This window comes from Drosophila mauritiana, chromosome 2L (genome assembly GCF_004382145.1).
Source record: "Drosophila mauritiana strain mau12 chromosome 2L, ASM438214v1, whole genome shotgun sequence".
Taxonomy (NCBI): domain Eukaryota; kingdom Metazoa; phylum Arthropoda; class Insecta; order Diptera; family Drosophilidae; genus Drosophila; species Drosophila mauritiana.
The window spans coordinates 9,670,808-9,697,391 of NC_046667.1; the positions used below are offsets into that span (position 1 = coordinate 9,670,808).

Sequence of the window (26,584 nt, forward strand, 5' to 3'; positions counted from 1 at the left end):
TAATTTGCATTTATTTATTTTTGTTTAACATTTTGTGAGTGTTTTTTTGTTTAATATTTGCATATTGCCTTTATGTGGTGAGTATAACGAAAAAACTTTTATTTAAATTGGATTTTTATCTGTATGGCAGGCCAAAAAGAGATAGAAAAGAGCAAGAGAGAGAGAAAGATCGAAAGAGAGTGATGTGAATATTTAAGTACGTAAATGTTTATTGATATTAACTATGAGGGGCATATGGTATTATCGTTTAATTTGCTACAAGTCAATCAATCTGCCGCTTTTCCACTTTGCCGTCTAGATTGTGAATGCCCACTATTTTGATTGATTTTCTCCCAAATTCCCAAGCACAATAGACAACTTAATCAGAATACGCAATGTAATCAGCTTAATAAGGTCTTGCCTATCCATTTCGAATACAATTGTATCTGTTCATGGCCTGTTGCACGAGACTCTGTGGAGTAGATTATAGAAATTTGGCTCTTTGTAAGTCACAACCCATTAAAATTAAATTCAGTACCAAGTGACCCCAGAACAATCATGGCGCGGCACTTTCTGATATGACCCACCATTGCGATTCATTCGACATCATCCCATTCCATTGCAAAGGCCCATCACGTGCCACAATTTACGGTCAAAGTTTCGAGGGTCGCAACACTCGCAAAACTGTTGCGACTGCCAACTAAACATTAGTTTAATGTAAGTGTCTTCCTGGCAATCCCTCGTGCTCCGCAGGACCTCCTCACCACCATCGCAGGACCTCTTATAGACCCCTTCGATAACTATAAGTACTGGTGTTTGGATGGCCGAGCGCACAAAGTTTGACAAAAGTCACTTAAAGCCGCCGCAGCAGCCATTTCGAATATCCGTTATGAGAACACAGGGCAAACTAAAAAAAAATGTAATAAAGGAGAAAAAAAATGAAAAGAAAGCAACTAAAATAAAGTGAAACGGAGATGGGGAAACTCGGTAAGGAATATAGATCCAATGTACAGAGCAGTTCCAACTGAAGCTACTCCAATGAGGAGAGTCCCTCGAGTGATTTCCTAGGCAAAAGTTTGTTTTCTTTTTTACTTTTTCCATAAATCAAACAGTTATCGATGGATAAATTAGATAACTTTAGATTCCAAGAAAACATGTTTTCCAATGTGAATTTTTAAAGGTTTGATATTAATCCAATTTATTTTAAAGTTTAAGGCAGAAAAGTGATATAAAAACAAATATATCCTGTGTCCTATTGAATATTTTCTAATTTTCCCAACATTCGAAAAAATCGACACCTAATCCCTTTTAACCGCTTTCACTTTCTCCACTTCTCGGCTTCCCTCATAAAATACACCTTAGAGCTCCGAATCCTTCTCGGCGAGTTCCATCAACTTAATCTACCCAAATAATACCCTGGGGACGGGGGCCCGGTATAAATGATAAAAAGAGTTGAGCCACTGACCAAGAGACACCGAAAAAGAAGCAACAACGACAGCCGAAAAAAAGAAACCCAGTCACTCAGCTAGTTGGGCCTTTGTTGTTGGTTGTCCTGTCGATGTTGTTGTTGTTGTTGGTGTTGCTGCTCTTTGCCTGTTGTTGGTAGACAACGTTGTTATTTATGACAATTTCATTGTCTTGTCCACTTGCTGCCCTTTTTCTTTCCGTCTTTGCCTTTTGCTTATTTACTACCACCACCCATACCAATGCACAGTCAAACAGCCGTGCACACCAATACACAGGAAGCTCACACAGACACGGGGAGTGGGTGAGCGGGAGTTAGAGAGAGCGAGCTGGCTTTTGTGTAGCATACTTTTGTGCGCGCGGCGTTATCAAACGTTTTCCGCGCTGTTACTCTAGGAATCGGTGTATTTTTCTTCCTTTTTTTTGTGCTAGGACATCTTTTTAAACAGCTCTATCCGTGTGTGCCGTCTGGTGTGGGTGAGTGCGAGTGTGTGTGTGTGGCTGTTATCAGTGGAACAGGACTCCGGACTCAGGACTCATCGGTCCATTGATGGAACGTTTGAGTGAGTTTTCCCCAAAACTCATTTTGAGCAAAAGAGAGAAAGGGACTCGACCAACTCAACTTCTGTTTACACTTGGAAGAGCACGGCAAACGGAGTCCTGCCAATTGTTGCAAGCCCTTTGTTGTTGTCTTGCGGGTGAAAGCTTGCTGAAAACCCCTGCATACACACGCACACCAATATTTATGTATAACCAATTCGTTTTGCTTCCATTTTATTTCTTTCTTTTTTTTGGCAGTATTTGTTCAAAAATTTATGAAGCTTCTGCTCGGGCAAAAGTGGCTTAGGAATTTATTTAATTAACCCCAAGTTCCTGCCAAGGAAAAGCGCCAGCAAAAGCAGCTTTCCCCCTTTTTTCTCTGTATGACAGCAAAATTGTCCTTTAAGTGTTTTATGAGTGCGGCATGATTTCAAATGATTTCTATTTCTGTGTGGTGTCTCTGCTCGTTTTTTCTTCATTTTTTTTCTGTTACGTGCTCCAATTCCCACGCACACATACACACAAGTAAGGAGAAAAAAATATGGACATGTTTAAATTGTTATTTCATTTGAAAAGGCCGCTGATTGAAAAGAAAAAAGCTGTGAAATCTGTTGATTTAGCTAGCAGAATAAAACGCATGATCCACTGCTTTTGGATTCGTAAAATGTAATCAAATGGATGAATATTTTTCTCTGTGTACATAGTCATACATACGCAAACGTAACAATGGCTGGCAAAAAAAAAATTGAGGGAAAAGGGGAAAGGCAGGATAAGTAAACTTGCAACTTGTTTGCGCTTTCACCACACACACACACACAGACACACATATTGTTTGTTGCTGTTGTTGTTTCTGCCGACTGCCTGCTGATTAGAAATGCTTTTGATGTACGTTTGATGAAAATCTGCGGCTTTTCCACTGCGGCAAGTGCAGCAACCTGATTCAGACGTAATGAACAATTAAAAAAACTTTTCCCCTTTGTTTGCCAATTGAAACTTGGACAACGGGTGAAATTTCCGAGATCTAAAGTTAGGAATAAAATAACTGCTTCTAAATTAAGTTAAATTTTTGACATATTCAAACAACACGTGCGTCGATAAAACTTTCAAGCGAAGTTCTTAACTGTTTGAAGTTAAGTATTATTATCTTACTAACAATCTTATTTCTTTATGAAAACTTCTATTGGATAAACTAAAGCTAAAGTATGGCAAAACTTTCAAAATTTTAAATAGCTAGGAATATAATTGATTGTACGAGTTTTTTAAAATATACATAGGAAATATTCTTTATAAGGTTTTCCCTGTACAATACATATCTAAAAATTTAATTCGTCTGCCACAAGTTCAAGTTATTAAAAGTTTATTAAACTGCATGTTGGCTTTTTTGAAATTAATTCCGCATGCTTTATTAACTTTACTTGCACTCTAGCCAGAGAAGTTTAACTACAATACAACTCCAAGCTCCATGAAATTTAATAAGTAACTTGAGACTTTTCAGCAGCTGGATTCGTAAAAATGTAATTACCCGACCGAAAGTTGTTCATATTGTTGTGCAGCATTTTCGGGGGTCTACTAACAATTTAAAGCTTACACCTGTAGGTATTTTCCTGGCCATCGTAAACTATTTGCTGACCCCCAAAGCAATTCCGCCTCTTGCTAATTACTTAAGCCTCATATTTCAGGCCAATAAAATAGAGGAAACAAAAAGTGCGTACTATATGCATAATAACTTTTCCTTTAAGGATAAGTTTACAGCAGCAAGGATACCTCGCACTCCGCATCGTGATGAGGTTTATACTTTGTGCATTCCCTTGGGGCTTCGTGTAGTGTTTTTCTTCTTTCTTTTTTTTTGTGCAATTTCTGTGAGTCCTCTTGCGTGGCCTTCACCCCCAACTGTCTGTCTATCCGTAAGCCTACCCCACTTTTCCGGAACCTGCCCCTGCCCCTGCCCCTTTCCACATTGCATGTGTTAAACCAAAAAGTTGTAAATCTTCCAACTTACGTTTAGTGCAACAAAGTCGCGCTTTCGTATGATGAACATAAAAGAGTGAGCAACGCAAAAAAAATATAAACTTTACTCACACATGCACAAGGGCCGGAGAAATGGGAGAGAGCGGGCGGCGGAGAAAGTGGAGAAAGTGAGAGATGGCGAGAGGCTGGGATTGAGATGGGTAGCGGTTAAGTTGGTGCTGAGGAAAAGCGCCGAGCTCGACAGAATTCCGTGCTGGCGACGAAGATGTTGTTAAAATAAAATAGAAACGAAGGCAAACGCAGGACGAGCAATAAAAAGTGCGTAAGGAGAAAAATAGAAAATGACGGAGAGCAGAGAAGGATGAGGGGTGCAAAAGCTGAGGGCAGAGAGGAGAAAGGGGAGGGCAAAGGACAGGAGGCAGGAGCAACAACGATGACGATGTCGAAATTAATACGAAGGAATCACATTAAAACTTCCACAAGGATCCAGAAACAAGGAGCAAGGACTCAGGACTCCTTCAAGCTCTCGTCAGACGAAGCTTTCGGTTGGGTTAAAGACGAAACATATTGTGCGTAGACGCCAGTAAAAAGGACGAACAGGACGACGACTCACCAATACACACGAACACCACCACCAACACAGACAACGTGTTTGGGTTTAAGTGTTTCGGTGCAGGTTGATGACGGGGGTTGGATTCGGGATTTGGGATTCTCGCAGACAGATAGACACGCACCCACACACACACACACACGCACACCAGTGTATACATACGCAAAGTGGAGCAATTCCGACAACTCCATTTGCATCGGTATGTGTGCCAGTGGGTATGTATTTGTTTCCCATTTATCTGTGTCGGTGTGTCCTCACCGTTTAGAATAAAGGTACCTCCACGCACACAAACGCACAGCGCATTTTTTCATTTTGGCTCTTTATTATGTCTGCTCAGCTTCTAAATCGAACAGGACAAAAAGGTGGGAAAAGTGGCAGAAGCCAACTCAAAAAGGACAAAGATATCCGGAGCAGAACGTCTTGAAATCATCATAAAGAATCCTGAGGCAGGTCAAACTTGGAACGGATTTCATGAAGAGATAGTCAGATGATTTTAAGAACTTTCCACCCTTTACAGATAAATAAAAAGGATACTTTTACGATATCATATTAATCACAATTAATCAATTTAAAAATGAAATGAACATTTAAATGTCTAAAAAAGTTACGGTAATAAGACCAATTATAATTTATTAACTTCGAACTTTTAAAGTTTTACTTTCCTACAAAACAATCTATAATATCCCAGTTTATTGTTCTTAACCATCAATATTTATATTATATTTAATATTCAAGACCGTAGGGTGAAAACGTCGATCGAAAATAATGCATTGGTTTGCTGAAAATTTTAGCATTTGAATGAATTAGTTTGTTTGGGTAAAAAATGTTGCCTAAAGCTGGCCATGGTGCACATTTGATTTGATTTTATCACAATAGCACGCAGGTAAAAACCAAAAATAAGACTATAAAAACCAATTCAATTGTCAAGTGCTTTTCAATCTATTTGAAAATCAGCTGTGGTGAGCCAAATTTAGTATAAAAAAATTATTTAGACAGAAGTATACAAAATGCTTAAAATATTTTTCATACTTCATTTGCAATCTATAAACTGCAATTTTTGACCGACATATACATATATCTCAATCAAAGGGAATATTAAGCCACACGCAAAACATAAATTGGATTTATATTTCACTACATGAGAGACAAAGGCGATTACGTTAATATGCCATGGGCGTATAATAAATAAGGTAATAAATTTGATTCGTTAACTGACTTACGTTAATGAAGTTATTAGCTCAACACTTGAGCGAATAAACAGTGACTGTTTGAACACAAATCGAACAGCAACAAAACTAGGCTATTTCGAAATAATAAATAACACTTAAGTAAGGTAAAACTTATATCTCGAAACTGAAAACAAAATATATTTTAAAGAAAATTTATAAAACCTATTTTATAAAAATGGAATCAAAGGCGCTTGGAAAACTTTCTTGTGCTTCTGTTTAAAGGACCTCTAAGGGTCTTAAAGCAGTAAACTCTGGGGGGGCGCCATTTCTCGCTTCAGGCGCCATTCGAGATGCCTCATTCGTTTCATGTTTCCGAGTGCCACCATCCCAATCCCCCATGTGGCACCACGCGCTCCGCACGCCTCCCGCGGCCCAGCAAACCAACTATCGATGGGCTGCGGCCCAATTTTTAAACTACATGCCCTAAAATGTGAACTAGGCGTAGTCAAGCAAAATGATTGATGAAAAATCTGCGTGTGTACACAACTTGCCACTCAACACAACGCACACACATACAGCTGGCCACATATGAACACATTCGCATGTGCTCACTCACACAGCGACGCTCACACACATGTACATGACCACTTACGCCCACTTAGACACGCCGCGTTCTGGTTGCTTTTTTGTTGTTCTTTCCTCGCCTCTCTCCTCCTACGTGAGTGTATGTGTGTGTGTGGCTGCCGCTTTCGCCAGTTGTTAGTTTGGCAGAAAAGTTTTCTTCCCTTTTTGGCCAAATTGAATGATAAGAAGACGGCACGGGGGTAAGGAGTCATGAAGGATGTGACGGGAAATGACTAAAAGAAAAGTTTTGTTCTTGGCCAACTGATTGATAACAGTGCAAATGTTAATTGCATAAGGACGGCAAGGACAACAAGGAATGCGAGAGCAGGAAGTTTGGGGGAAAACCCGTACCGAAAACCGCAAAACTGCAATTTCGTGTGAGAGCCACTGGCAACAATCTCGGCACAATGGTTTCGCAATTTGAGTTGCTCACAATTAAATTTTAATTATCGCCGCAGCAGTCGAAAGCCAAAGCCAAAAACGCACTCAAACAATCCTGCCACAAAAATGTGCGTTTTAAATCGCAATAAAAGCGCGCTTAAGTCGCAACGATTTCGATTGCGATTCTCCAATAAAACAATCAGTCAAAGCACAACCGAAAAGCGGAGAAGGATAAAAAGCCAAGCCAAGGAAAAAGTGCGCAAGCGAGTGGAACTAAGGGAATGGAAGGAAATCGCCTGGGATTTCCCTCCGCCAGCCTGGGAAAATTGCTCCGATTCGTGGAGATAACTGTCAGAAGCAACAGTTTATAAGCCAAAATACGAGCTCAACACAGAAAAAACAGCACTGCACTTCGGGTAACTCGCTGGGAAACTTTATGATTTGGCCTTGTGTACAGAATGTTTACACAATTCTATCATTCTGCAAATTCGGATATTTTTCTTGTGGCTTGCCGCAAATCAAACAAATTTTCGCCAGCAAATGAAATTGTTTCCGAAAGCTAACCAAATCGTAGGCAAACGTAAAATATTTCGCAAATAACAAAACCAACTTTTCAGCCAGTTTGCGGTGCTTCAGCATGGTACTTCATTTCGAAGTATGTTCACATATTTAATTTTCAGCTCTTTTCGCAAAAACGGAAGGCCAAAAACAATTCTCCAGGACATTGCAGGACATGCAGCACAGCAGCAGGCGCAACAATTACACGAAATATTGAGTGGGAAAATCGTAGCATACTTTTAAGCTGTTGCACCGTAGCGAGTGCATTGGTTTTTGTGGGGAAATCGGGGAGGGGAAAGCGGAAAAGTGGAAAAGCGCTTGGGGAGCGAGCAACAATTTTTGCTCGTTCTGTTTACCTTGGTTCGTTTAAGCAAACATTTTTAATTGGCTATGATTTAATGCGACTTTCTTCTACTTGTCGCTTGTATACGTTTCGTATTTTATTCAATATTATTTGAATTTTGTATCTTATTTGTTGTTGATGAACACACTCGATCTGAAGTTTTTGGGGAAACGCACGCACACACGCACAGACGACACTTACACACACTTGGACGCGCGGGAGCTGCCACAGAGGGAATTGGAGTATTTATTTTCTTATTTTCTTTTACTTTTCTTGTTTTGACAGTTTCTTCACGCACTAGCCAGCAAGTTTTTTGTGCACCTCGATGGTCAGCGATTCGGTGACTTTGACTTTGGCTATGATTCGATGTCGGGGCTTCCCCGCTAATTTCCCTCTCTGCACGGGACAGCTGAACTAACGGTACACACACGCCAAGGCAGACGAATGGCGGCAGCTCGGAGTAAGTGCGTCCTGTCTGGTTGTACCCTAACGACTTAATGCGCTCAACGCAGCTTTTCACACGGCCATGGACCACGAGCCACGCAGCATCCACAATCTGACTCAATCCGAAACGGAAAACCGAAAACGAAGCTTCCAGCCGAGCGCAGCCGAACGTTTGAGTCACCGCGGTAGTGAGTCCTTTCGGATATGTGTCCTGTGTATTCTGTGACTCGAGTGAAAGCTGCCCTGGAATGTTTACAGTCGAGTAACGAGCGAGCAACAGCAGGACCTCTGCCAGCGGAGACGCCAGCAGCAGCCGAGGCAGCGTGATTGTGGGCGTCCGTCGCTGGTCAATGTCTCTATACTATACCTGAAAAAATAATGGGCCTGGACAGGGACACGGCTCAGAGCACTCAAAAAAATATATAAATATGCTGCTTTCGGGGGAGTCACTGGAATCTCTGGAGATCTGTATTCTCATATGCTGACATACTTTAAGCCCAGAAGAAGTACGACTATTGCATACTATGGTAAGCCCTGTGGCACCATTTATAATAGCATTTTAATGGACTTCTAAACGTTTCAGTTGACAGTTCTCCCAATTAAGTGAGGAATCTTTATTTTTTATAATATACGTTTCTAATACTTTCAACGTATACTTAATATTATTGCGTATACGTTATTCATATATAAGCCCTTCAGTTAGTTCTGTTATATTGATTACTTTTGTTCAATTTATTTTTCACGCAAAATGTATTTATTGAATGAACTACGTTTTCTGGAGATCCAAAGTTCCCAAATGAACTTTAGAATATTGTAATATATTTTTCCAGCGTAGTCATCCCTGTAGACGAACCCTAATTAATGAGCGACAAGTGCGCCAGACTCTGGGCCTTTAAGAAGTTGGTGCCGAAGCTCGGATGAAACGCTGCTTGATGACTGGCTAATATTTTAGTAGGCAGGAGACAGCGACAGCTGCAGCGATTTATAAAGACGCAAGCGGAATTCAAAGGAAATAATGTCACAGCTGGCTGGTAGGAGGGGGCATGAATCCAGCAACACGAACACACTTATCATTTTTATCATTCCAGTTGACCTTGAAAAAATCGTTGAATGTACACTGCGATAATCCCCCAATTGGCCTACTGTGCAGAGCTTATAGCAGACGAGCTTACGAGCATGAATTATAGAAACCAATAAAATTAAGTGCATTAATTTATTTTGTTGCTCTTGCTGGCATGCGAAATTGGAAGTTGGCACTGCCAAAAGCCAAGGGCAAAATAATCAAATATAACAAAAACGATAACAGGATTATATTTGATGCATACAGCGCACACTTATAGGGATGCACATGCATTCAAAAGCCCCTGGGCAGATTACATTTGGAGAGCACTGTGTGTGTGTTGTTGGAGCCAACACAATGAAATGAACAACAGACATCCTTTAATATCATTAATTGCGACCGAAATGGATTAATCAAGAAAATGGCTTATAAAACTAAAATCGAGATTATGTTGGTACAAAATAGACAATGGTATAAGCATTTTAGCTACTATTATTCATAGTGCCAAACTTAATATATACCCAATAATAACAAAATTATTTCTATTAGTAATTTTGAAACATATGTGAACTAAGTAATGTTTTTATTGCTAATGGCATTTCTCAAGTTTCTATTGTTAATTAGCTCAAGAAATTTCAATATTCTAGCTAATATACCATTTTAATAGGTATGTGATTGGGTTTGAGTCTGAGCTAGTTATCTGTGTTTTGTAACCACTGCTTTTACTGTCATAATACTATAGATGTCGCCTTAGTTAGCGCTGACTGTTAACTCAGTTCTGTTAAGCGACTGAAAAACGCACGAGCCCAATAATCAATACGGTCTTTCCAACGTGCTTGAGCTTGGTCACTCTACCATTATCGTGCGAATTAAAGTTGAGCAGCCAAAATGCCGGAAGATAATAAAATCGACTTGTCCGGGGACGGTGGCGTCCTAAAGGAAATCCTGAAAGAGGGCACGGGCACAGAGACGCCGCACAGCGGTTGCACTGTGTCCCTGCACTACACGGGTCGCCTGGTCGATGGCACCGAATTCGATTCCAGCCTCACCCGCAATGAGCCCTTCGAATTTCCGCTCGGCAAAGGTAAGTGTGTTGCCGGCGAATTCGCGAAACTTCTATTTAATTTACTCCTGGCCATCGGACACCTGCAGGCAATGTGATCAAGGCCTTCGACATGGGAGTGGCCACCATGAAGCTCGGCGAGCGCTGCTTCCTAACATGTGCTCCAAACTACGCTTACGGAGCTGCCGGCAGCCCGCCCGCCATTCCGCCGGATGCTACTCTGATTTTTGAGGTAGGTAATGCAATTTTATTGGTTAACTAAATATGGAAAATTCCAGATTTTATGCGTTACATTTTTTATTTAAGAATTTCGCATTTATATTAGTAACTTCTAACTCTTCCTCTTAGCTGGAGATGCTCGGCTGGAAGGGCGAGGATTTGAGTCCCAACCAGGACGGAAGTATTGATCGCACCATTTTGGAAGCCAGCGATAAGAAGCGCACTCCCAGCGATGGCGCCTTTGTCAAGGGTAGGTTTATCACAATCTTGCGGCGACTATGTATATCTCATGCGGTTATCCAAATACAGCTCACATTTCTGGTAGTTTCGAGGGCCACGTTTTCGAGGATCGCGACGTGGAGTTTGATTATGGCGAGGGTAAGGCCATCGGCATTATCGATGGTGTCGAGATTGCCCTGGAGAAGATGAACGTAGGCGAGACCTCCAGGTAGATCCCTTTGACCATTATAAGCTTTTCAGACTAACTTATAAACGCGCGTAATAGAATCAAGATCCAGGCCAAGTATGCATTTGGAGCAGAGGGCAATGATGAGTTCAAGATTCCACCAAATGCCACAGTGGAGTACACAGTAAAGCTCGTCGACTGCGGCAAAGGACTGGAGGAGTGGAAACTGAGTGACGAAGAGCGCCTGGCTGAGGCCAAGGTGTACAAGGAGAAGGGCACCAACTACTTCAAGAAGGAGAACTGGGCTCTAGCCATCAAGATGTACACCAAGTGCAAGAACATTTTGCCCACCACTGTCCATACCAATGAGGAGGTAAAGAAGATCAAGGTGGCCACGCACAGCAACATTGCTCTGTGCCACCAAAAGTCCAACGATCACTTCGAAGCCAAGCAGGAGGTGAGTACACGCGCTCAAATCGGATAATTTATACATCTGACTATTTTAATTTAGTGTAATGCCGTTTTGGATTTGGATAAGAACAATGTAAAGGCTCTCTACCGTCGTGGCCAATGCAACTTGACTATCAATGAGCTGGAAGATGCACTAGAGGATTTCCAAAAGGTAACCAATATAAACGTATATTTACGTTTACGTTTATTAACCACATGTATTTCTATTTATTCGATTAGGTCATCCAATTGGAGCCTGGCAACAAAGCGGCTGCCAACCAAGTGATCATCTGCAAGCAGAAACTCAAAGAGAGCAAGGACAAGGAGAAGAAGCTCTATGCCAACATGTTCACCAAACTGGCTGCCAACGACAAAGAGGTATTGCCTACAACTGAATAAATTTGAATAAAGTACAACATTTTTATATCGTCTCCTCGCGTGTTTTCTGCGCTCTTTGAAACCTCCAATTTTTCACCAATTGTTAGACCGAACCTCCGCGGGAAACCGACGTGCTGAGCAAGTGCGGCGAGTGGTCTGAAGAGGATGCCAAGCGCGAAGCTGAATTGACGCTAGAGCGCGACAATATAATCATGATCTAATTTAGATCGACTAGTGCTTTAAGAAATATTCCCCAGGGTTTATAATCCCACATCGAAAATCCAGTAATGTAATGAACAAATGGTCTTAATGCTTATACGAAATAAATATAAACGCTTTGAGAGCTATGTATATCGATGGTCAAGTATTTCGTGGTAGCAGCTGAAAGCTGGGCCTCGTCTCCCTATCTCGCAGCCACAATGGCGATGTGGGCACCTGTGACTTTATATATTCGGAGGCCTTAAAACAGTATCCGGAACAGAATTTCTTACGTTCTGTTATGTCGTAGACTTTGTTTTTGGCAGCGGAGATACTATACTTTTGCTTGGGAACGCTAAAAGAGTAGTTATGAAGAATAGTTATAAGAAGAACCTCTAGATTCTGTTGGAATTGGACTTACTTTTCTAGAACTGTCGAACACAGTGGATATCCACAAAGTTTGTTTATTTCCCGCTCGTCCACTATGTCTGAATAATTTGGGGGGCCAATCTCACAGAGCTGCGTGTACAGGAAATGCTTAGTGTACCCGTCAAGATTTTAATTAGCATTATTTTACCAGGGACAGGAACTCAGGCTCCGGTATTCCGGGCTCCAAAAGACGCACCACGATTTCATGGGCTCGCGCAATCGCCGCTCGTTTCTTCACCACCGCCGCTATAAGTTGTTGTCTGGAAAACAGTGAGTACTTCACCCAGTGCTACTGAATATGTATTTATTTTAATTTACCTCAACTGCTCGCCTTTTTCTGTTGTCATTTTACGCTTCTAAAATTTGCAATTGAGATGGTCGATAACAAAATTCGATAGACAGTTGGAAAATATGCAGTCATTCGATAGGAAAACATCGATATTAATATCAATGGAATGGTCACTCTGTTTTCGCAAAACGTAAATAAAAAACAAATTGAATTGATAACAAAAATGGTGTGCGAGAAGTGTGAGGCCAAGCTGTCCAAAGTTTCAGCGCCCAATCCCTGGAGAACCAGCACAGCTCCTGCGGGAGGACGTAAAATCAACGAGAACAAGGCTTTATCCTCGGCGCGGGATCGATACAATCCCATAGGGACTGCTTTACCTCCTTGTCGGTAGGGAAATCTCCTCAAGCATTCATTTGCATATCTTAATCTGATCTTATTTATCCAGAATCTGCCGACAGAAAGTGCACCAGATGGGATCGCACTATTGCCAGGCGTGCGCCTACAAAAAGGCCATATGCGCCATGTGCGGCAAGAAGATCATGAACACAAAGAACTACAAGCAGAGCTCAACGTGATGCAGTTTATCCAAGGATTCACTTAAGACTAAACTAGCCATAGACAACAGAATAATTATATCGTATAGTACAAATGCCTTAATAATCAGTTCTCGGATGGTGTCTTTTCCCGCTTTCGCTTGGCATTTTGAATCTGGGTTGAGTAGCTCAAGCCGTCTTTGTCGAATTCCAGTGGCATGATGCCCAGGTCGCCGGAATAACGATTCTTGGCAATCTGAAGATACTTCTTGCCCCGCACAGAAGTCAGCCTCTTGTCTTGAATGATCAGAACGTTGTCTGCTTCTTGAGTGGCCTTTGCTGTTCCAAAAACCGAGCTGGTGGTCAGGTCGTCCTCTTGTCGCTCCTTGCGTGGATGCATTACGAGTGTCACGTGTACATTGTGCTTGGTGGCAAAGGAGCGAAAGGCAGCTATGATAGAGTCCTGCTCAAAGAACTTGTCGCCTCGAAATGAAGACACGCCCATCATAAACTGCAGATTGTCGATGATCACGTGCATCACATCATGCACATAAGACGCATGCTCAATGGCTTCCAGAACCGGCTTAAGGGGCTGCTGTCCGTGGAAGGTCATAAAGTATAGCGGCAAACGCTCAAACTCCGCTGCCCAGTGGTTAAACTCCTGCAACCGGTCGTCCAACGGGTAGCCCACATACTGGCGAAGCAAGGTGGCCGCCAACCGGGTGTTTCGAATCTCGAAAGAGCCCCACAGCGTGTTTACGCCCTGCATAGCCAGATCCAGAGAGTACTCACTCATAAAGGTTGTCTTTCCACTACCCGTAGGTCCAGTTAGGATGGTCAACTCTCCCCTCCGATGGCCTTTGAGCAGCTTGTTCAGAACTGGAAAGCGCTTCCACTTTACTCCATTGACCTTATCGATGTTTTGCAACTCGCTGAGAATGTCATTTCGCATTGCTCCGAACGTTGTGATGGCCTTGTGCTGCACAGGTGTGGCTTTGGCCAATATGTGGCGCAGATTGAGGCGTCGGCGCAGAGCCAAATGTGGGGCAGGTTCAGTTTCAGTAGGCCGGATCAACAGGCATCGCCTTTCGTCCAACTTTAACGCAAAAGCTCTAGCTGCATCCCAGCTGTGGCTGGCATCGTAGTGCAACCAAAAGATGAGCTCCTTGAAGCGTTCCAAGGCGGGCAGAGACTCTTGTGGTAGTGTCTTCAATTCGTAGGGCAGGCATACAACGCAATCTAGGAGAAAATTTAATTTTTAAATTAAATTATATCTTAAATGTGTACTAGCTGAGACAAACTGGTTTCCAAATTATTTTCAATTGATATCTTAAATATCTCAGGCCAGATATTGTTCACTACTCTACAAAAAATGAAAAATATTCCTAAAACATAGCTCACTTACGCGTTTCAATGTTCTGTGTTGCAAGGACAATAAAGTCAATTAGATTACTGACTAGAACCGCTTTGGTTTTGTTCATCGCACCGTGGATCAGCAGCCCGGAGCTGGAGCTGCTCTGGAAGATCTCCTCACGTCGATCGCCCAAATATAACACCTTTTCGCCCACCACCACTTGTGCGGCATTGCGTAACTTGAAGTGGAGCAGCTGTTGCTGCGGCTCCCACTGTGCTCCTATGGCATTTAGTTGGTCCTCCTTCAATCCCTTTATCCCCAGAGCTGCACAGGCCTCGGAAGTAACAACGGCCAGGTGGGGAAATCGGGATTCATAGAGCGGCTGCCTCTGCAGCGGTTGCTTATAGCCAACCGGCTTGGGCAACTGATAGGATAATAAAGCGCTGGTCAGTGAGGTTTTTACGTCGCAGTTGGGGCAGATAAAAGCTCCTAAAGGAATATCGGATATACTACGGCTCTTGTTGCGAAATGTAATTGGTGCTCTCACCCGTCCGCTTGTTTACGTAAGCCAGCAGCCCATGATCGGTGCCCTTTTGGGCGTTTGTCACCGGCTGCCTATTGCGATCGCATAGGCGACACTCCAGCTGCAAGCACGTGTGTCCGTCTTTGTGTGGCAAGTTGAGCTGCCGCAGCTGCCGCTTGAAGTCCACATACTCCTTGGGGTCTAGTGAGCACTCCGCCAAGCCGGAATCCACTTGGGTCGCGTAGTTTTTTCTCCAAACACGTTGTTTTTCGGTATTTATACGCAACAGCGGTTTGATTAAACCGGCGCGTCTCATTTTCCATGTTATCGATATCGAAAGTGGGGGTGGAAAATAGGGATGACAATTGGGCGCGCAATTTCGAATATTTGTTTACCCACTATTAATCATTTAAATAAGTTAGTACTCTCTCACTGCTCTGAGAAGAGTTCTATATTATTTATTACTGGTAAGGTATTTAATAATCAACTTATTGACTTATGAGACTCAATCTCATTAACTTACTTTCGTAAAGTGCGCTTACAATTGTGCTAAATTGTTTGATAAATACCAAATTAGTTAAGCAATATAACTTCAAATTATAAAGCATTATCTATCTATAAGTTTGTCCTAAGGTCAAAACTTTATTTGTACAACTGATAAAACTTATTTTGGTCATTCTGCGGCCCTTCCCAAAAACAACAAAAAAGGTATATAATTCGTGATTATTTGATTTTATTAATTTATTTATTTAAGTATTTGAAGATATCGATTTCTTTTTATACAAGGCTGGTCAACGTCACTCTGCAATTAAAGTAAAATATAAAATATATTAAATCCATCATCTCAAGACAGCCAAAATATATATATTTATTTGCATTAGTCAGACGCCTTAGACCATCCTTAAGCCGAAGCTTTCTGGTGGAAACCGCAAAAGGTGTTTAAGGTAATCATCATTTTATTTAATAATTTTAAAAATAATATCTCGGAAATATTACCTTATGAATGCAGTCGAAAAAACGAACTCATTTAGTTATATTTGTCTTCGATAAACCACATTTCTGAGTTGATCTGCAAACAAGAGATAAAATAGGTAAGTAAAAGGCTAGTTTAAGTATAATAAAGTTTTTATTGAAACTTTTTAGTCAGACGCCTTAGACCATCATTAAGCCGAAGCTTTCTGGTGGAAACCGCAAAAGGTGTTGAAGTTAATCATCAGTAAAACGTATGTATATTGCATTCAAACATAAAAATCTAAGTGTGAATAAATTACCTTTATCGGTTAATCCATGTGCGCGCTGCAGCTGCACCCATACATAACCTCAAACCGGAATGTAAAATCTGGAAATAAAAGAAAATGGCATTAATATGGTGTGTACAAACAGTATTTCCAAATATTTTGTATATTTGGTTAGGTTTCAGTTTACAATTTTCTGCACGGTTCTGAGCTCAGTACAGGTCTGTGTAAAAGATCATCAGAGAAGCATAAAGAAGCAACCAAAAGTATTAATATCTTACCTCCAGTGTGGCAATGGCGTCCCCAGAGGGCTCACTGCCCAAGGTGTCTCAACGGGCTCACATGTTGTCCTGAGGTGTCTCAACGGGCTCACATGTTGTCCCGAGGTGTCTCACATGCACCATGCACATGGAGTGCACAGATTTTGATTTAGCCAAATGCTTAGGGTTTCAATATCGTTCACTGCAAGAAATACATAACTTTTAGAACATATTCTTGCCCAATCCAAAGAAAGTTCTTAAAGTTATATGCCATCAGATCGCCGAATCATCTTAAATGAACAAATAAATAACGAGGCACTGAAAAATACAGCGCCAAGTCGAGAATTTGTTCCTTCAGTCTCGTCATCTGTTTCATCATTTGAGGCATACCACTTTTCCATTTAAGCACTTTAATTTACTTGATTTAAAACTATTTAAGAAGAGCACACAACTTACCATTTCGAGTCTGGAAATAAAATGAACGAGTTTCGTCATCGCACGCGGAAGGAAAAATTCTGTGAAAAGATGGCGGACAACTATGGATGTCTCTGAATGCAACCATGGTAGTATCGTATCAGAAAAATTGTTGGTTTGATATATATTGTATAAGAATGTGCAATATTTAACTTAACCGATTAACTAATATTCTATTTAATTTCCATTAAATCATTCATAAAATACTTAATATATAAAAAACAACGTAATAGCCTATTCAAACTTTAAAGCGGAAGAAATGTAAAATATTTATATGTTCAATCGATGTATCGATTGCCTATCGCTATCATCGTTGCTCTGGGCGAAACAGCTGATTTTACCAAAATACTTACCACACGTGTGCCACTTTTTAAGTTATATTGTTTACACTTTTTGCGAATTACAGCTTACAATGGTATATAACTCATTGACATTTAATTAAACCCGACCTAACGTTTTCAGTTCTTTTACAGGGCAAACACAAGAAAACGCAGAAGGTGAAGAAACAACGCAATGCACAGCTTAAGCGCATCATGAAACCCACAGACGCCCGTCTAAAGGATCAGATTCGAGTGAAAAGAAAGAAGGCTGAGGATCCACACCAGATCAAGGTGCACGAGGCCACCCAGCAGAGCTCCGCCCTGTTCTTCCAGTACAACACCCAGCTGGGACCGCCGTACCACATCGTTCTGGACACGAACTTCATTAACTTTAGCATTAAGAACAAACTGGATATTGTGCAGGGTATGATGGACTGTCTGTATGCCAAATGCATACCCTACATTTCCGACTGCGTGCGTGCCGAGCTGGAGAAGCTGGGCAACAAGTACAAGTTGGCCCTGCGCATCATCTCCGATCCCAGATTCGAGCGACTGCCGTGCCTGCACAAGGGCACCTATGCGGACGACTGCCTCGTGGAGCGGGTGCGCCAGCACAAGTGCTACATTGTGGCCACCAACGACAAGGACCTCAAGAATCGCATCCGCAAGATTCCCGGTGTGCCCATCATGTACGTGGCTGCACATAAGTACGCGATTGAGCGTATGCCAGAAGCGTATGGAGTCAAGGCGTAGAACCTTTTTTACTTATTTTCCTAAGTGTAAATTTTTAAATATATTCTTATATGTAAGCAGCAAGCAATGCGTTTCGTATTTACTGATGTTTTTTACTAGCATGCTTTTATTGCATTGTCTGGATTAGCAAAGGAGACATAAGCTATGTCCTGCTTAACTCCCAACAACAGAATCTTCAAATCGACCAATTCCCACAACAATAACAAATAACAAGCGATTATATTTAAAGGTTTATGACTTTATTCAAAAACTCTGGATTGATTGGCCTCGAAAGTGTCCACTTAGGCATCGGCGTGCAGACGAGGAGTGGGCTTGGACAGGAAGTCCGAGTATGCCTGGTAAGGAGTGGAGCCCAGAGGCATCTCCTTCCACAGATCGGGGGTCAAGTAGGCGTACGTCTTGGCGATGGCGGCATATGTAGCCTTGGCGAAGTTGCCGAGGGTTCCAGTGGAGCCACGGGCCGAGGTGTAGCAATCCTCAATACCGGCCATGGTCAGCAGCTTCTTGGGCACAGGGGCCGAGACGATGCCAGTACCACGGGGAGCGGGGATGAGGCGCACGGAGACGGAACCGCACTTGCCGGTGACCTTACAGGGCACGGTGTGAGGCTTGCCGATCTTGTTGCCCCAGTAGCCACGGCGCACGGGCACCACGGAGAGCTTGGCCAGAATGATGGCGCCACGGATGGCGGTGGCCACTTCCTTGCTGCACTTAACACCCAGACCAATGTGGCCGTTGTTGTCGCCGATGGCAACGAAGGCCTTGAAACGGGTACGCTGACCAGCACGGGTCTGCTTCTGGACGGGCATGATCTTCAGCACCTCATCCTTCAGCGCGAATCCCAGGAAGAAGTCGATGATCTCGAACTCTTTGATGGGAAGCGAGTACAGGTAGATCTCCTCCAAAGACTTGATCTTGCCCTCGCGCACCAGACGTCCCAGCTTGGTCACTGGCACCCACTCCTTGGAGTCCTCCTTTCCACGTCCGCGGGCGCCGCGTCCACGGCCACGACCGCGTCCACCACGACCACCACGAGAGCCAAATCCGCCACGGAATCCACTACGGGCTGGAGCTGCGTCCGCCATTCTGAAAGAGCAGAGTTACAAAAAAAGGTTAGGTTCACGTCTTTTATTGTAAATCTTCAGATTTTCTGCTCCCAAGCCAGAGACTAATCTTTAGCCACAAGTCTTTTGGTGACTACCGCCAAATAAAGTAAAAGTGTTCACCATTCTACATATAGTCGCCATTTTGGAACACGTGGTGTGCGAAAGGGGCAATTGATTTTTACGAAAGATGCATCCCATCACTTGGATTTTTACACTTTTAGCTTATTTCAAAACCCTGCCTGTGCTATTGCGCATGCTGATTAAATTAAAAACAATTTAATTCCCACATAATCTAACCAAAAATGCTTACTTGTAGGTCTATCAACTTTATTGGGGTGAAGACAAAAACGAAATGGCCGAGCCATCCGCTTAGAGCTGGGTCAACCACCCACGATAGTGCCGATACCATCGATAAGTATAATATCGTATGAGAAATCGATATATATAACTCAATGTTTAAATGCTGAATGTCGAATTACGCCCAGTTACTAAAAGTTACTGTAAAATTTTCAGAATTTAAACATATATATTTTTTTAATAAATTAAATTGCGTTCTCAAAAATTTTTTTTTTTTATGGTTTCGACAAAATGAACTCGATATATGAGTTCAAGGCTTTTAAACTGAAGCGATTTTATTCTTAAGCCCAATTTTTGGTTTTGCTTCGGAAGACGAAGATCCATTTTGCTCTTCTTGAAGATAAGTTGAAAAATATAATAAAAGTTTTTATTATTTCCAAAAATAACAGTTGCTTTATTTAATGGGTATATTTATAAATTATAATATATAATTATATATCATATAAATATATATTAAATGACACATTTATAATATGTAAGTACATACAAAATTAATGGCTTTTCCAATTAATTTGTATATTTTTACATATTGGAGACTAACTTATTTTTTAGTGTTTAACGACCCCAAAAGAAGTTTGGAAAAGGATTCGGCAATTGTGGTAGTGGTGGCAGATTAGGAAGGGAAATTTCTGGTAAGGATATTGATGTTAAATTTACTTCTGGCAAAGGAGGTAGTGCGGGTAGGGGGGGTAGTGGGGGCAGCGGGGGCAACGCTGGTGGTAAGGGAGGCAAAGGTAGAGGGAATTCAGGAAGTGGCAGTGGTGGCCAGGGCAGCGGCAACGGCAGAGGAGGAAGATCAGGAAGTGGAAGAAATGATGGACCGGGATCAGCGGGCTTGTGATAATGAATATGGTGATGGTGGTGGTGATCATGTTGCTTTTCGGTGGTGGTTAATTCTGTGGTCGTATTGTTCTGATTCGAAGAATCGGTAGTAGTTTCTACGGATGTTGGTTCCTGAGTTGTTGTAATCATTTCAGCAGTCGTCCTTTTTGTTGTTTGTTCTGCTGTTGTCTTTACTGATGTGGTTGGCTCCCGAGTGGTTGGCTCTCTGGTAGTCTTTGTGGTAGATGTCTTGCGAGAAGTTGGTTCTTCGGTAGTTTTAAATGTAGTTGATTTCTTAGTTGTGGGTTTATGCGTCGTCTTCTTAGTTGTTGTCTTCTTGGTCGTTGGTTCTGTTGTTGTCTTATGGGTTGTTGTCTTGCGAGTGGTTGGCTCCCGAGTTGTCCTTTCAGTTGTTACCCTCTTTGTAGTTGGCTCTCTAGTAGTCTTTATGGTTGATGTTTTGCGAGTAGTTGGTTCTTCGGTAGTCCTTACAGTTGTTGATTTCTGAGTTGTGGGTTCATGCGTCGTCTTCTTGGTTGTTGGTTCTGCTGTTGTCTTATGGCTTGTTGTCTTGCGAGTGGTTGGCTCCCGAGTTGTCCTTTCAGTTGTTACCCTCTCTGTAGTTGGCTCTCTAGTAGTCTTTGTGGTAGATGTTTTGCGAGTAGTTGGTTCTTCGGTAGTCTTAAATGTAGTTGATTTCTTAGTTGTGGGTTTATGCGTCGTCTTCTTAGTTGTTGTCTTCTTGGTCGTTGGTTCTGTTGTTGTCTTATGGGTTGTTGTCTTGCGAGTGGTTGGCTCCCGAGTTGTCCTTTCAGTTGTTACCCTCTTTGTAGTTGGCTCTCTAGTAGTCTTTATGGTTGATGTTTTGCGAGTAGTTGGTTCTTCGGTTGTCCTTACAGTTGTTGATTTCTGAGTTGTGGGTTCATGCGTCGTCTTCTTAGTTGTTATCTTCTTGGTTGTTGGTTCTGCTGTTGTCTTATGGCTTGTTGTCTTGCGAGTGGTTGGCTCCCGAGTTGTCATTTCAGTTGTTACTCTCTTTGTAGTTGGCTCTCTAGTAGTCTTTGTGGTAGATGTCTTGCGAGTAGTTGGTTCTTCGGTAGTCCTTAAAGTTGTTGATTTCTGAGTTGTGGGTTCATGCGTCGTCTTCTTAGTAGTTGTCTTCTTGGTCGTTGGTTCTGCTGTTGTCTTATGGGTTGTTGTCTTGCGAGTGGTTGGCTCCCGAGTTGTCCTTTCAGTTGTTACCCTCTTTGTAGTTGGCTCTCTAGAAGTCTTTGTGGTAGATGTCTTGCGAGTAGTTGGTTCTTCAGTAGTCTTTAAAGTTGTTGATTTTTGAGTTGTGGGTTCATGCGTCGTCTTTTTTGTCTCTGCAGTCGATTTAATGGTGGTTGTCTCCAGGGTTGTTATTGGCTCAGATGTCGATTTAATCGTGGTGGTCCTCAAAGTTGTTTGCTCAGTTTTTGGTTCTTTCGTTGCCCTTGCAGTAGTTGGCTTATGGGTTGTTGGCTCTGCTGTCGATTTAATAGTGGTTGCCTTTGGAGTTGTTATTTTCTCAGTGGTTGGCTCGTTAGTAGTCTTTTCGGTAGTTGTCTTTTGGGTTGTTGGCTCTGCTGTTGACTTATTTGTGGTGGTCTTCAGCGTTGTTGTTTTCTCAGTTGTTGGCTCTGTTTTTGCCTTTTCAGTCGTTGTCTTTTGGGTTGTTGGCTCTGCTGTCGATTTATTTGTGGTGGTCTTCAGCGTTGTTGTTTTCTTAGTTGTTGGCTCTTTTGTGGCCTTTTCAGTCGTTGCCTTTTGGGTTGTTGTCTGTGCTGTCGATTTATTTGTGGTGGTCTTCAGCGTTGTTGTTTTTTCAGTTGTTGGCTCTTTTGTTGTGGTTGTCTTAAGAGTGGTTGGCTCCCGAGTTGTCCTTTCAGTTGTTACACTCTTTGTAGTTGGCTCTCTAGTAGTCTTTGTGGTAGATGTCTTGCGAGTAGTTGGTTCTTCAGTAGTCTTTAAAGTTGTTGATTTCTGAGTTGTGAGTTCATGCGTCGTCTTTTTTGTCTCTGCAGTCGATTTAATGGTGGTTGTCTTCAGAGTTGTTATTGGCTCAGATGTCGATTTAATCGTGGTGGTCTTCAGCGTTGTTGTTTTCTCAGTTGTTGGCTCGTTCGTAGTCTTTTCGGTAGTTGTCTTTTGGGTTGTTGTCTGTGCTGTCGATTTAATAGTGGTTGCCTTTGGAGTTGTTATTTTCTCAGTGGTTGGCTCGTTAGTAGTCTTTTCGGTAGTTGTCTTTTGGGTTGTTGGCTCTGCTGTTGATTTATTTGTTGTGGTCTTCAGCGTTGTTGTTTTCTCAGTTGTTGGCTCAGTTTTTGCCTTTTCAGTCGTTGTCTTTTGGGTTGTTGGCTCTGCTGTCGATTTATTTGTGGTGGTCTTCACCGTTGTTGTTTTCTCAGTTGTTGGCTCGTTAGTAGTCTTTTCGGTAGTTGTCTTTTGGGTTGTTGGCTCTGCTGTTGACTTATTTGTGGTGGTCTTCAGCGTTGTTGTTTTCTCAGTTGTTGGCTCTGTTTTTGCCTTTTCAGTCGTTGTCTTTTGGGTTGTTGGCTCTGCTGTCGATTTATTTGTGGTAGTCTTCAGCGTTGTTGTTTTCTCAGTTTTTGGCTCGTTAGTAGTCTTTTCGGTAGTTGTCTTTTGGGTTGTTGTCTGTGCTGTCGATTTAATAGTGGTTGCCTTTGGAGTTGTTATTTTCTCAGTGGTTGGCTCGTTAGTAGTCATTTCGGTAGTTGTCTTTTGGGTTGTTGGCTCTGCTGTTGACTTATTTGTGGTGGTCTTCAGCGTTGTTGTTTTCTCAGTTGTTGGCTCAGTTTTTGCCTTTTCAGTCGTTGTCTTTTGGGTTGTTGGCTCTGCTGTCGATTTATTTGTGGTGGTCTTCACCGTTGTTGTTTTCTCAGTTGTTGGCTCGTTAGTACTCTTTTCGGTAGTTGTCTTTTGGGTTGTTGTCTGTGCTGTCGATTTAATAGTGGTTGCCTTTGGAGTTGTTATTTTCTCAGTGGTTGGCTCGTTAGTAGTCTTTTCGGTAGTTGTCTTTTGGGTTGTTGGCTCTGCTGTTGATTTATTTGTGGTGGTCTTCAGCGTTGTTGTTTTCTCAGTTATTGGCTCTGTTTTTGCCTTTTCAGTCGTTGTCTTTTGGGTTGTTGGCTCTGCTGTCGATTTATTTGTGGTAGTCTTCAGCGTTGTTGTTTTCTCAGTTGTTGGCTCGTTAGTAGTCTTTTCGGTAGTTGTCTTTTGGGTTGTTGTCTGTGCTGTTGATTTAATAGTGGTTGCCTTTGGAGTTGTTATTTTCTCAGTGGTTGGCTCGTTAGTAGTCTTTTCGGTAGTTGTCTTTTGGGTTGTTGGCTCTGCTGTTGATTTATTTGTGGTGGTCTTCAGCGTTGTTGTTTTCTCAGTTGTTGGCTCTGTTTTTGCCTTTTCAGTCGTTGTCTTTTGGGTTGTTGGCTGTGCTGTCGATTTAATAGTGGTTGCCTTTGGAGTTGTTATTTTCTCAGTGGTTGTCTTTTGGGGTGTTGTCTGTGCTGTCGATTTAATAGTGGTTGCCTTTGGAGTTGTTATTTTCTCAGTGGTTGGCTCGTTAGTAGTCTTTTCGGTAGTTGTCTTTTGGGTTGTTGGCTCTGCTGTTGACTTATTTGTGGTGGTCTTCAGCGTTGTTGTTTTCTCAGTTGTTGGCTCTGTTTTTGCCTTTTCAGTCGTTGTCTTTTGGGTTGTTGGCTCTGCTGTCGATTTATTTGTGGTGGTCTTCAGCGTTGTTGTTTTCTCAGTTCTTGGCTCGTTAGTAGTCTTTTCGGTAGTTGTCTTTTGGGTTGTTGTCTGTGCTGTCGATTTAATAGTGGTTGCCTTTGGAGTTGTTATTTTCTCAGTGGTTGGCTCGTTAGTAGTCTTTTCGGTACTTGTCTTTTGGGTTGTTGGCTCTGCTGTTGATTTATTTGTGGTGGTCTTCAGCGTTGTTGTTTTCTCAGTTGTTGGCTCTGTTTTTGCCTTTTCAGTCGTTGTCTTTTTGGTTGTTGGCCCTGCTGTCGATTTATTTGTGGTGGTCTTCACCGTTGTTGTTTTCTCAGTTGTTGGCTCGTTAGTAGTCTTTTCGGTAGTTGTCTTTTGGGTTGTTGGCTCTGCTGTTGACTTATTTGTGGTGGTCTTCAGCGTTGTTGTTTTCTCAGTTGTTGGCTCTGTTTTTGCCTTTTCAGTCGTTGTCTTTTGGGTTGTTGGCTCTGCTGTCGATTTATTTGTGGTGGTCTTCAGCGTTGTTGTTTTCTCAGTTGTTTGCTCGTTAGTAGTCTTTTCGGTAGTTGTCTTTTGGGTTTTTGTCTGTGCTGTCGATTTAATAGTGGTTGCCTTTGGAGTTGTTATTTTCTCAGTGGTTGGCTCGTTAGTAGTCTTTTCGGTAGTTGTCTTTTGGGTTGTTGGCTTTGCTGTTGATTTATTTGTGGTGGTCTTCAGCGTTGTTGTTTTCTCAGTTGTTGGCTCTGTTTTTGCCTTTTCAGTCGTTGCCTTTTGGGTTGTTGGCTGTGCTGTCGATTTAATAGTGGTTGCCTTCGGAGTTGTTATTTTCTCAGTGGTTGTCTTTTGGGGTGTTGTCTGTGCTGTCGATTTAATAGTGGTTGCCTTTGGAGTTGTTATTTTCTCAGTGGTTGGCTCGTTAGTAGTCTTTTCGGTACTTGTCTTTTGGGTTGTTGGCTCTGCTGTTGACTTATTTGTGGTGGTCTTCAGCGTTGTTGTTTTCTCAGTTGTTGGCTCTGTTTTTGCCTTTTCAGTCGTTGTCTTTTGGGTTGTTGGCTCTGCTGTCGATTTATTTGTGGTGGTCTTCAGCGTTGTTGTTTTCTCAGTTGTTGGCTCGTTAGTAGTCTTTTCGGTAGTTGTCTTTTGGGTTTTTGTCTGTGCTGTCGATTTAATAGTGGTTGCCTTTGGAGTTGTTATTTTCTCAGTGGTTGGCTCGTTAGTAGTCTTTTCGGTAGTTGTCTTTTGGGTTGTTGGCTCTGCTGTTGATTTATTTGTGGTAGTCTTCAGCGTTGTTGTTTTCTCAGTTGTTGGCTCTGTGTTTGCCTTTTCAGTCGTTGTCTTTTGGGTTGTTGGCTCTGCTGTCGATTTATTTGTGGTGGTCTTCACCGTTGTTGTTTTTTCAGTTGTTGGCTCTGTTGTTGTGGCTTTAGTCGTTGTCTTTTGGGTTGTTGGCTGTGCTGTCGATTTAATAGTGGTTGCCTTCGGAGTTGTTATTTTCTCAGTGGTTGTCTTTTGGGGTGTTGTCTGTGCTGTCGATTTAATAGTGGTTGCCTTTGGAGTTGTTATTTTCTCAGTGGTTGGCTCGTTAGTAGTCTTTTCGGTAGTTGTCTTTTGGGTTGTTGGCTCTGCTGTTGACTTATTTGTGGTGGTCTTTAGCGTTGTTGTTTTCTCAGTTGTTGGATCTGTTTTTGCCTTTTCAGTCGTTGTCTTTTGGGTTGTTGGCTCTGCTGTTGATTTATTTGTGGTGGTCTTCAGCGTTGTTGTTTTCTCAGTTGTTGGCTCTGTTGTGGCCTTTTCAGTCGTTGTCTTTTGGGTTATTGTCTGTGCTGTCGATTTAATAGTGGTTGCCTTTGGAGTTGTAATTTTCTCAGTGGTTGGCTCGTTAGTAGTCTTTTCGGTAGTTGTCTTTTGAGTTGTTGGCTCTGCTGTCGATTTATTTGTGGTGGTCTTCAGAGTTGTTGTTTTATCAGTGGCTGGCTCTGCTGTTGATTTAATAGTGGTTGTCTTTGGAGTTTTTGTATTTTCAGTGGTTGGCTCGTTAGTAGTCCTTGCAGTAGTTGTCTGTTGGGTTGTGGATTTAATTGTGGTTGTGACGGTTGTTGACTTTGTTGTTGCCGGCGCTGAAGTCCTAGTGGTGCTATCACCCGGACCAAATGGACAGCCCGGGAGAAAAGGATCTATGAGGCAGTAATCAGGATATTTTTCCGCCGATTCTGTAGCTGATTCGTCCCCAAACTTAATTTCACTACCCTCCAGCGCTGCACTTGCAGATTGGTAAAGGGCAAGCCAAATAAAACAACTTAAAACGACCTGTAAATGAGAACAATATTGGTATGCGGTAACTAATCGTATGTCCGACTTACCATTGCAACTTTTCGAGCAAGACTCTGGATTTTTGAGCCTTAGTTGGTGCTTAAATAGGGAGCAGAACAAATGACATAGCAGGCTGCTGATAAGGTCAGCCAGGGTCGTAGTTCATCAAAGTTCAACAGGTACGCGGGGGTCATTATTACAAAACAAAAAGATAAGCT

At 42.2% G+C, this 26,584-nt stretch overlaps 7 protein-coding genes, 1 long non-coding RNA gene and 1 other non-coding gene across 9 annotated transcripts; 3 read left to right on the forward strand and 6 right to left on the reverse strand.

Annotated features, from left to right (window-relative positions):
* The first annotated feature begins 9,974 nt into the window (after positions 1-9,974).
* Positions 9,975-12,007, forward strand: LOC117150218 (FK506-binding protein 59). The gene is made up of 8 exons (XM_033317017.1): positions 9,975-10,224; positions 10,293-10,435; positions 10,552-10,672; positions 10,732-10,870; positions 10,928-11,285; positions 11,340-11,450; positions 11,519-11,656; positions 11,764-12,007. Exons 1-8 carry the CDS (start codon positions 10,029-10,031, stop codon positions 11,875-11,877), a joined length of 1,320 nt encoding a protein of 439 aa, XP_033172908.1. The 5' UTR covers positions 9,975-10,028; the 3' UTR covers positions 11,878-12,007.
* LOC117150247 (putative RNA polymerase II subunit B1 CTD phosphatase RPAP2 homolog) lies at positions 11,947-12,701 on the reverse strand. Its single transcript, XM_033317048.1, has 4 exons — positions 12,602-12,701; positions 12,432-12,543; positions 12,276-12,373; positions 11,947-12,209 (listed from the first exon to the last, which is right to left on the reverse strand). The coding sequence occupies exons 1-4, from the start codon at positions 12,628-12,630 to the stop codon at positions 12,017-12,019; spliced, it is 432 nt and encodes a 143-aa protein (XP_033172939.1). The 5' UTR covers positions 12,631-12,701; the 3' UTR covers positions 11,947-12,016.
* Positions 12,702-12,740: 39 nt separating this feature from the next.
* LOC117150256 (cysteine-rich PDZ-binding protein) lies at positions 12,741-13,235 on the forward strand. The gene is made up of 2 exons (XM_033317060.1): positions 12,741-12,959; positions 13,018-13,235. The coding sequence occupies exons 1-2, from the start codon at positions 12,796-12,798 to the stop codon at positions 13,145-13,147; spliced, it is 294 nt and encodes a 97-aa protein (XP_033172951.1). The 5' UTR covers positions 12,741-12,795; the 3' UTR covers positions 13,148-13,235.
* LOC117150208 (twinkle protein, mitochondrial) lies at positions 13,139-15,323 on the reverse strand. The gene is made up of 3 exons (XM_033317007.1): positions 15,007-15,323; positions 14,511-14,948; positions 13,139-14,344 (listed from the first exon to the last, which is right to left on the reverse strand). The coding sequence occupies exons 1-3, from the start codon at positions 15,296-15,298 to the stop codon at positions 13,233-13,235; spliced, it is 1,842 nt and encodes a 613-aa protein (XP_033172898.1). The 5' UTR covers positions 15,299-15,323; the 3' UTR covers positions 13,139-13,232.
* A 375-nt stretch (positions 15,324-15,698) lies between these two features.
* On the reverse strand, positions 15,699-17,019 carry LOC117150263. The gene is made up of 5 exons (XR_004460758.1): positions 16,934-17,019; positions 16,499-16,679; positions 16,254-16,321; positions 15,979-16,051; positions 15,699-15,784 (listed from the first exon to the last, which is right to left on the reverse strand). It is a non-coding gene; the product is annotated as an uncharacterized LOC117150263 (long non-coding RNA).
* Positions 16,749-16,861, reverse strand: LOC117135363. Its single transcript, XR_004459017.1, has one exon. It is a non-coding gene; the product is annotated as a small nucleolar RNA Z5 (small nucleolar RNA).
* Positions 17,020-17,256: 237 nt separating the features above from the next.
* LOC117150238 (rRNA-processing protein FCF1 homolog) lies at positions 17,257-18,087 on the forward strand. Its single transcript, XM_033317036.1, has 2 exons — positions 17,257-17,366; positions 17,425-18,087. The coding sequence occupies exons 1-2, from the start codon at positions 17,364-17,366 to the stop codon at positions 18,022-18,024; spliced, it is 603 nt and encodes a 200-aa protein (XP_033172927.1). The 5' UTR covers positions 17,257-17,363; the 3' UTR covers positions 18,025-18,087.
* A 154-nt stretch (positions 18,088-18,241) lies between these two features.
* On the reverse strand, positions 18,242-19,533 carry LOC117150228 (40S ribosomal protein S2). The gene is made up of 2 exons (XM_033317027.1): positions 19,441-19,533; positions 18,242-19,110 (listed from the first exon to the last, which is right to left on the reverse strand). The coding sequence occupies exon 2, from the start codon at positions 19,107-19,109 to the stop codon at positions 18,306-18,308; it is 804 nt and encodes a 267-aa protein (XP_033172918.1). The 5' UTR covers position 19,110; positions 19,441-19,533; the 3' UTR covers positions 18,242-18,305.
* Positions 19,534-19,961: 428 nt separating this feature from the next.
* LOC117137198 (mucin-3A) lies at positions 19,962-26,560 on the reverse strand. Its single transcript, XM_033298544.1, has 4 exons — positions 26,492-26,560; positions 26,148-26,363; positions 25,881-26,030; positions 19,962-25,703 (listed from the first exon to the last, which is right to left on the reverse strand). Exons 1-4 carry the CDS (start codon positions 26,558-26,560, stop codon positions 20,043-20,045), a joined length of 6,096 nt encoding a protein of 2,031 aa, XP_033154435.1. The 3' UTR covers positions 19,962-20,042.
* Between the last annotated feature and the right edge of the window lie 24 nt (positions 26,561-26,584).

Coding starts and splice junctions, on each gene's coding strand:
- LOC117137198 (XM_033298544.1), bottom strand. CDS start 26,560: ATGACCCCCGCGTACCTGTTGAACTTTGATGAACTACGACCCTGGCTG. Junction 26,364..26,491: donor CCTTATCAGCAGCCTGCTAT/GTCATTTGTTCT, acceptor TCTCATTTACAG/GTCGTTTTAAGTTGTTTTAT. Junction 25,704..25,880: donor CAACCACTATTAAATCGACA/GCACAGACAATA, acceptor ACAACGCTAAAG/ACCACCACAAATAAGTCAAC.
- LOC117150218 (XM_033317017.1), top strand. CDS start 10,029: ATGCCGGAAGATAATAAAATCGACTTGTCCGGGGACGGTGGCGTCCTA. Junction 10,436..10,551: donor ATGCTACTCTGATTTTTGAG/GTAGGTAATGCA, acceptor TCTTCCTCTTAG/CTGGAGATGCTCGGCTGGAA. Junction 11,657..11,763: donor TGGCTGCCAACGACAAAGAG/GTATTGCCTACA, acceptor ACCAATTGTTAG/ACCGAACCTCCGCGGGAAAC.
- LOC117150208 (XM_033317007.1), bottom strand. CDS start 15,298: ATGAGACGCGCCGGTTTAATCAAACCGCTGTTGCGTATAAATACCGAA. Junction 14,949..15,006: donor TTACGTAAACAAGCGGACGG/GTGAGAGCACCA, acceptor ATATTCCTTTAG/GAGCTTTTATCTGCCCCAAC. Junction 14,345..14,510: donor AACACAGAACATTGAAACGC/GTAAGTGAGCTA, acceptor ATTTTCTCCTAG/ATTGCGTTGTATGCCTGCCC.
- LOC117150228 (XM_033317027.1), bottom strand. CDS start 19,109: ATGGCGGACGCAGCTCCAGCCCGTAGTGGATTCCGTGGCGGATTTGGC.
- LOC117150247 (XM_033317048.1), bottom strand. CDS start 12,630: ATGACAACAGAAAAAGGCGAGCAGTTGAG. Junction 12,544..12,601: donor GAAAAAGGCGAGCAGTTGAG/GTAAATTAAAAT, acceptor ACTGTTTTCCAG/ACAACAACTTATAGCGGCGG. Junction 12,210..12,275: donor TGTTCGACAGTTCTAGAAAA/GTAAGTCCAATT, acceptor CTACTCTTTTAG/CGTTCCCAAGCAAAAGTATA.
- LOC117150256 (XM_033317060.1), top strand. CDS start 12,796: ATGGTGTGCGAGAAGTGTGAGGCCAAGCTGTCCAAAGTTTCAGCGCCC. Junction 12,960..13,017: donor ACTGCTTTACCTCCTTGTCG/GTAGGGAAATCT, acceptor TTATTTATCCAG/AATCTGCCGACAGAAAGTGC.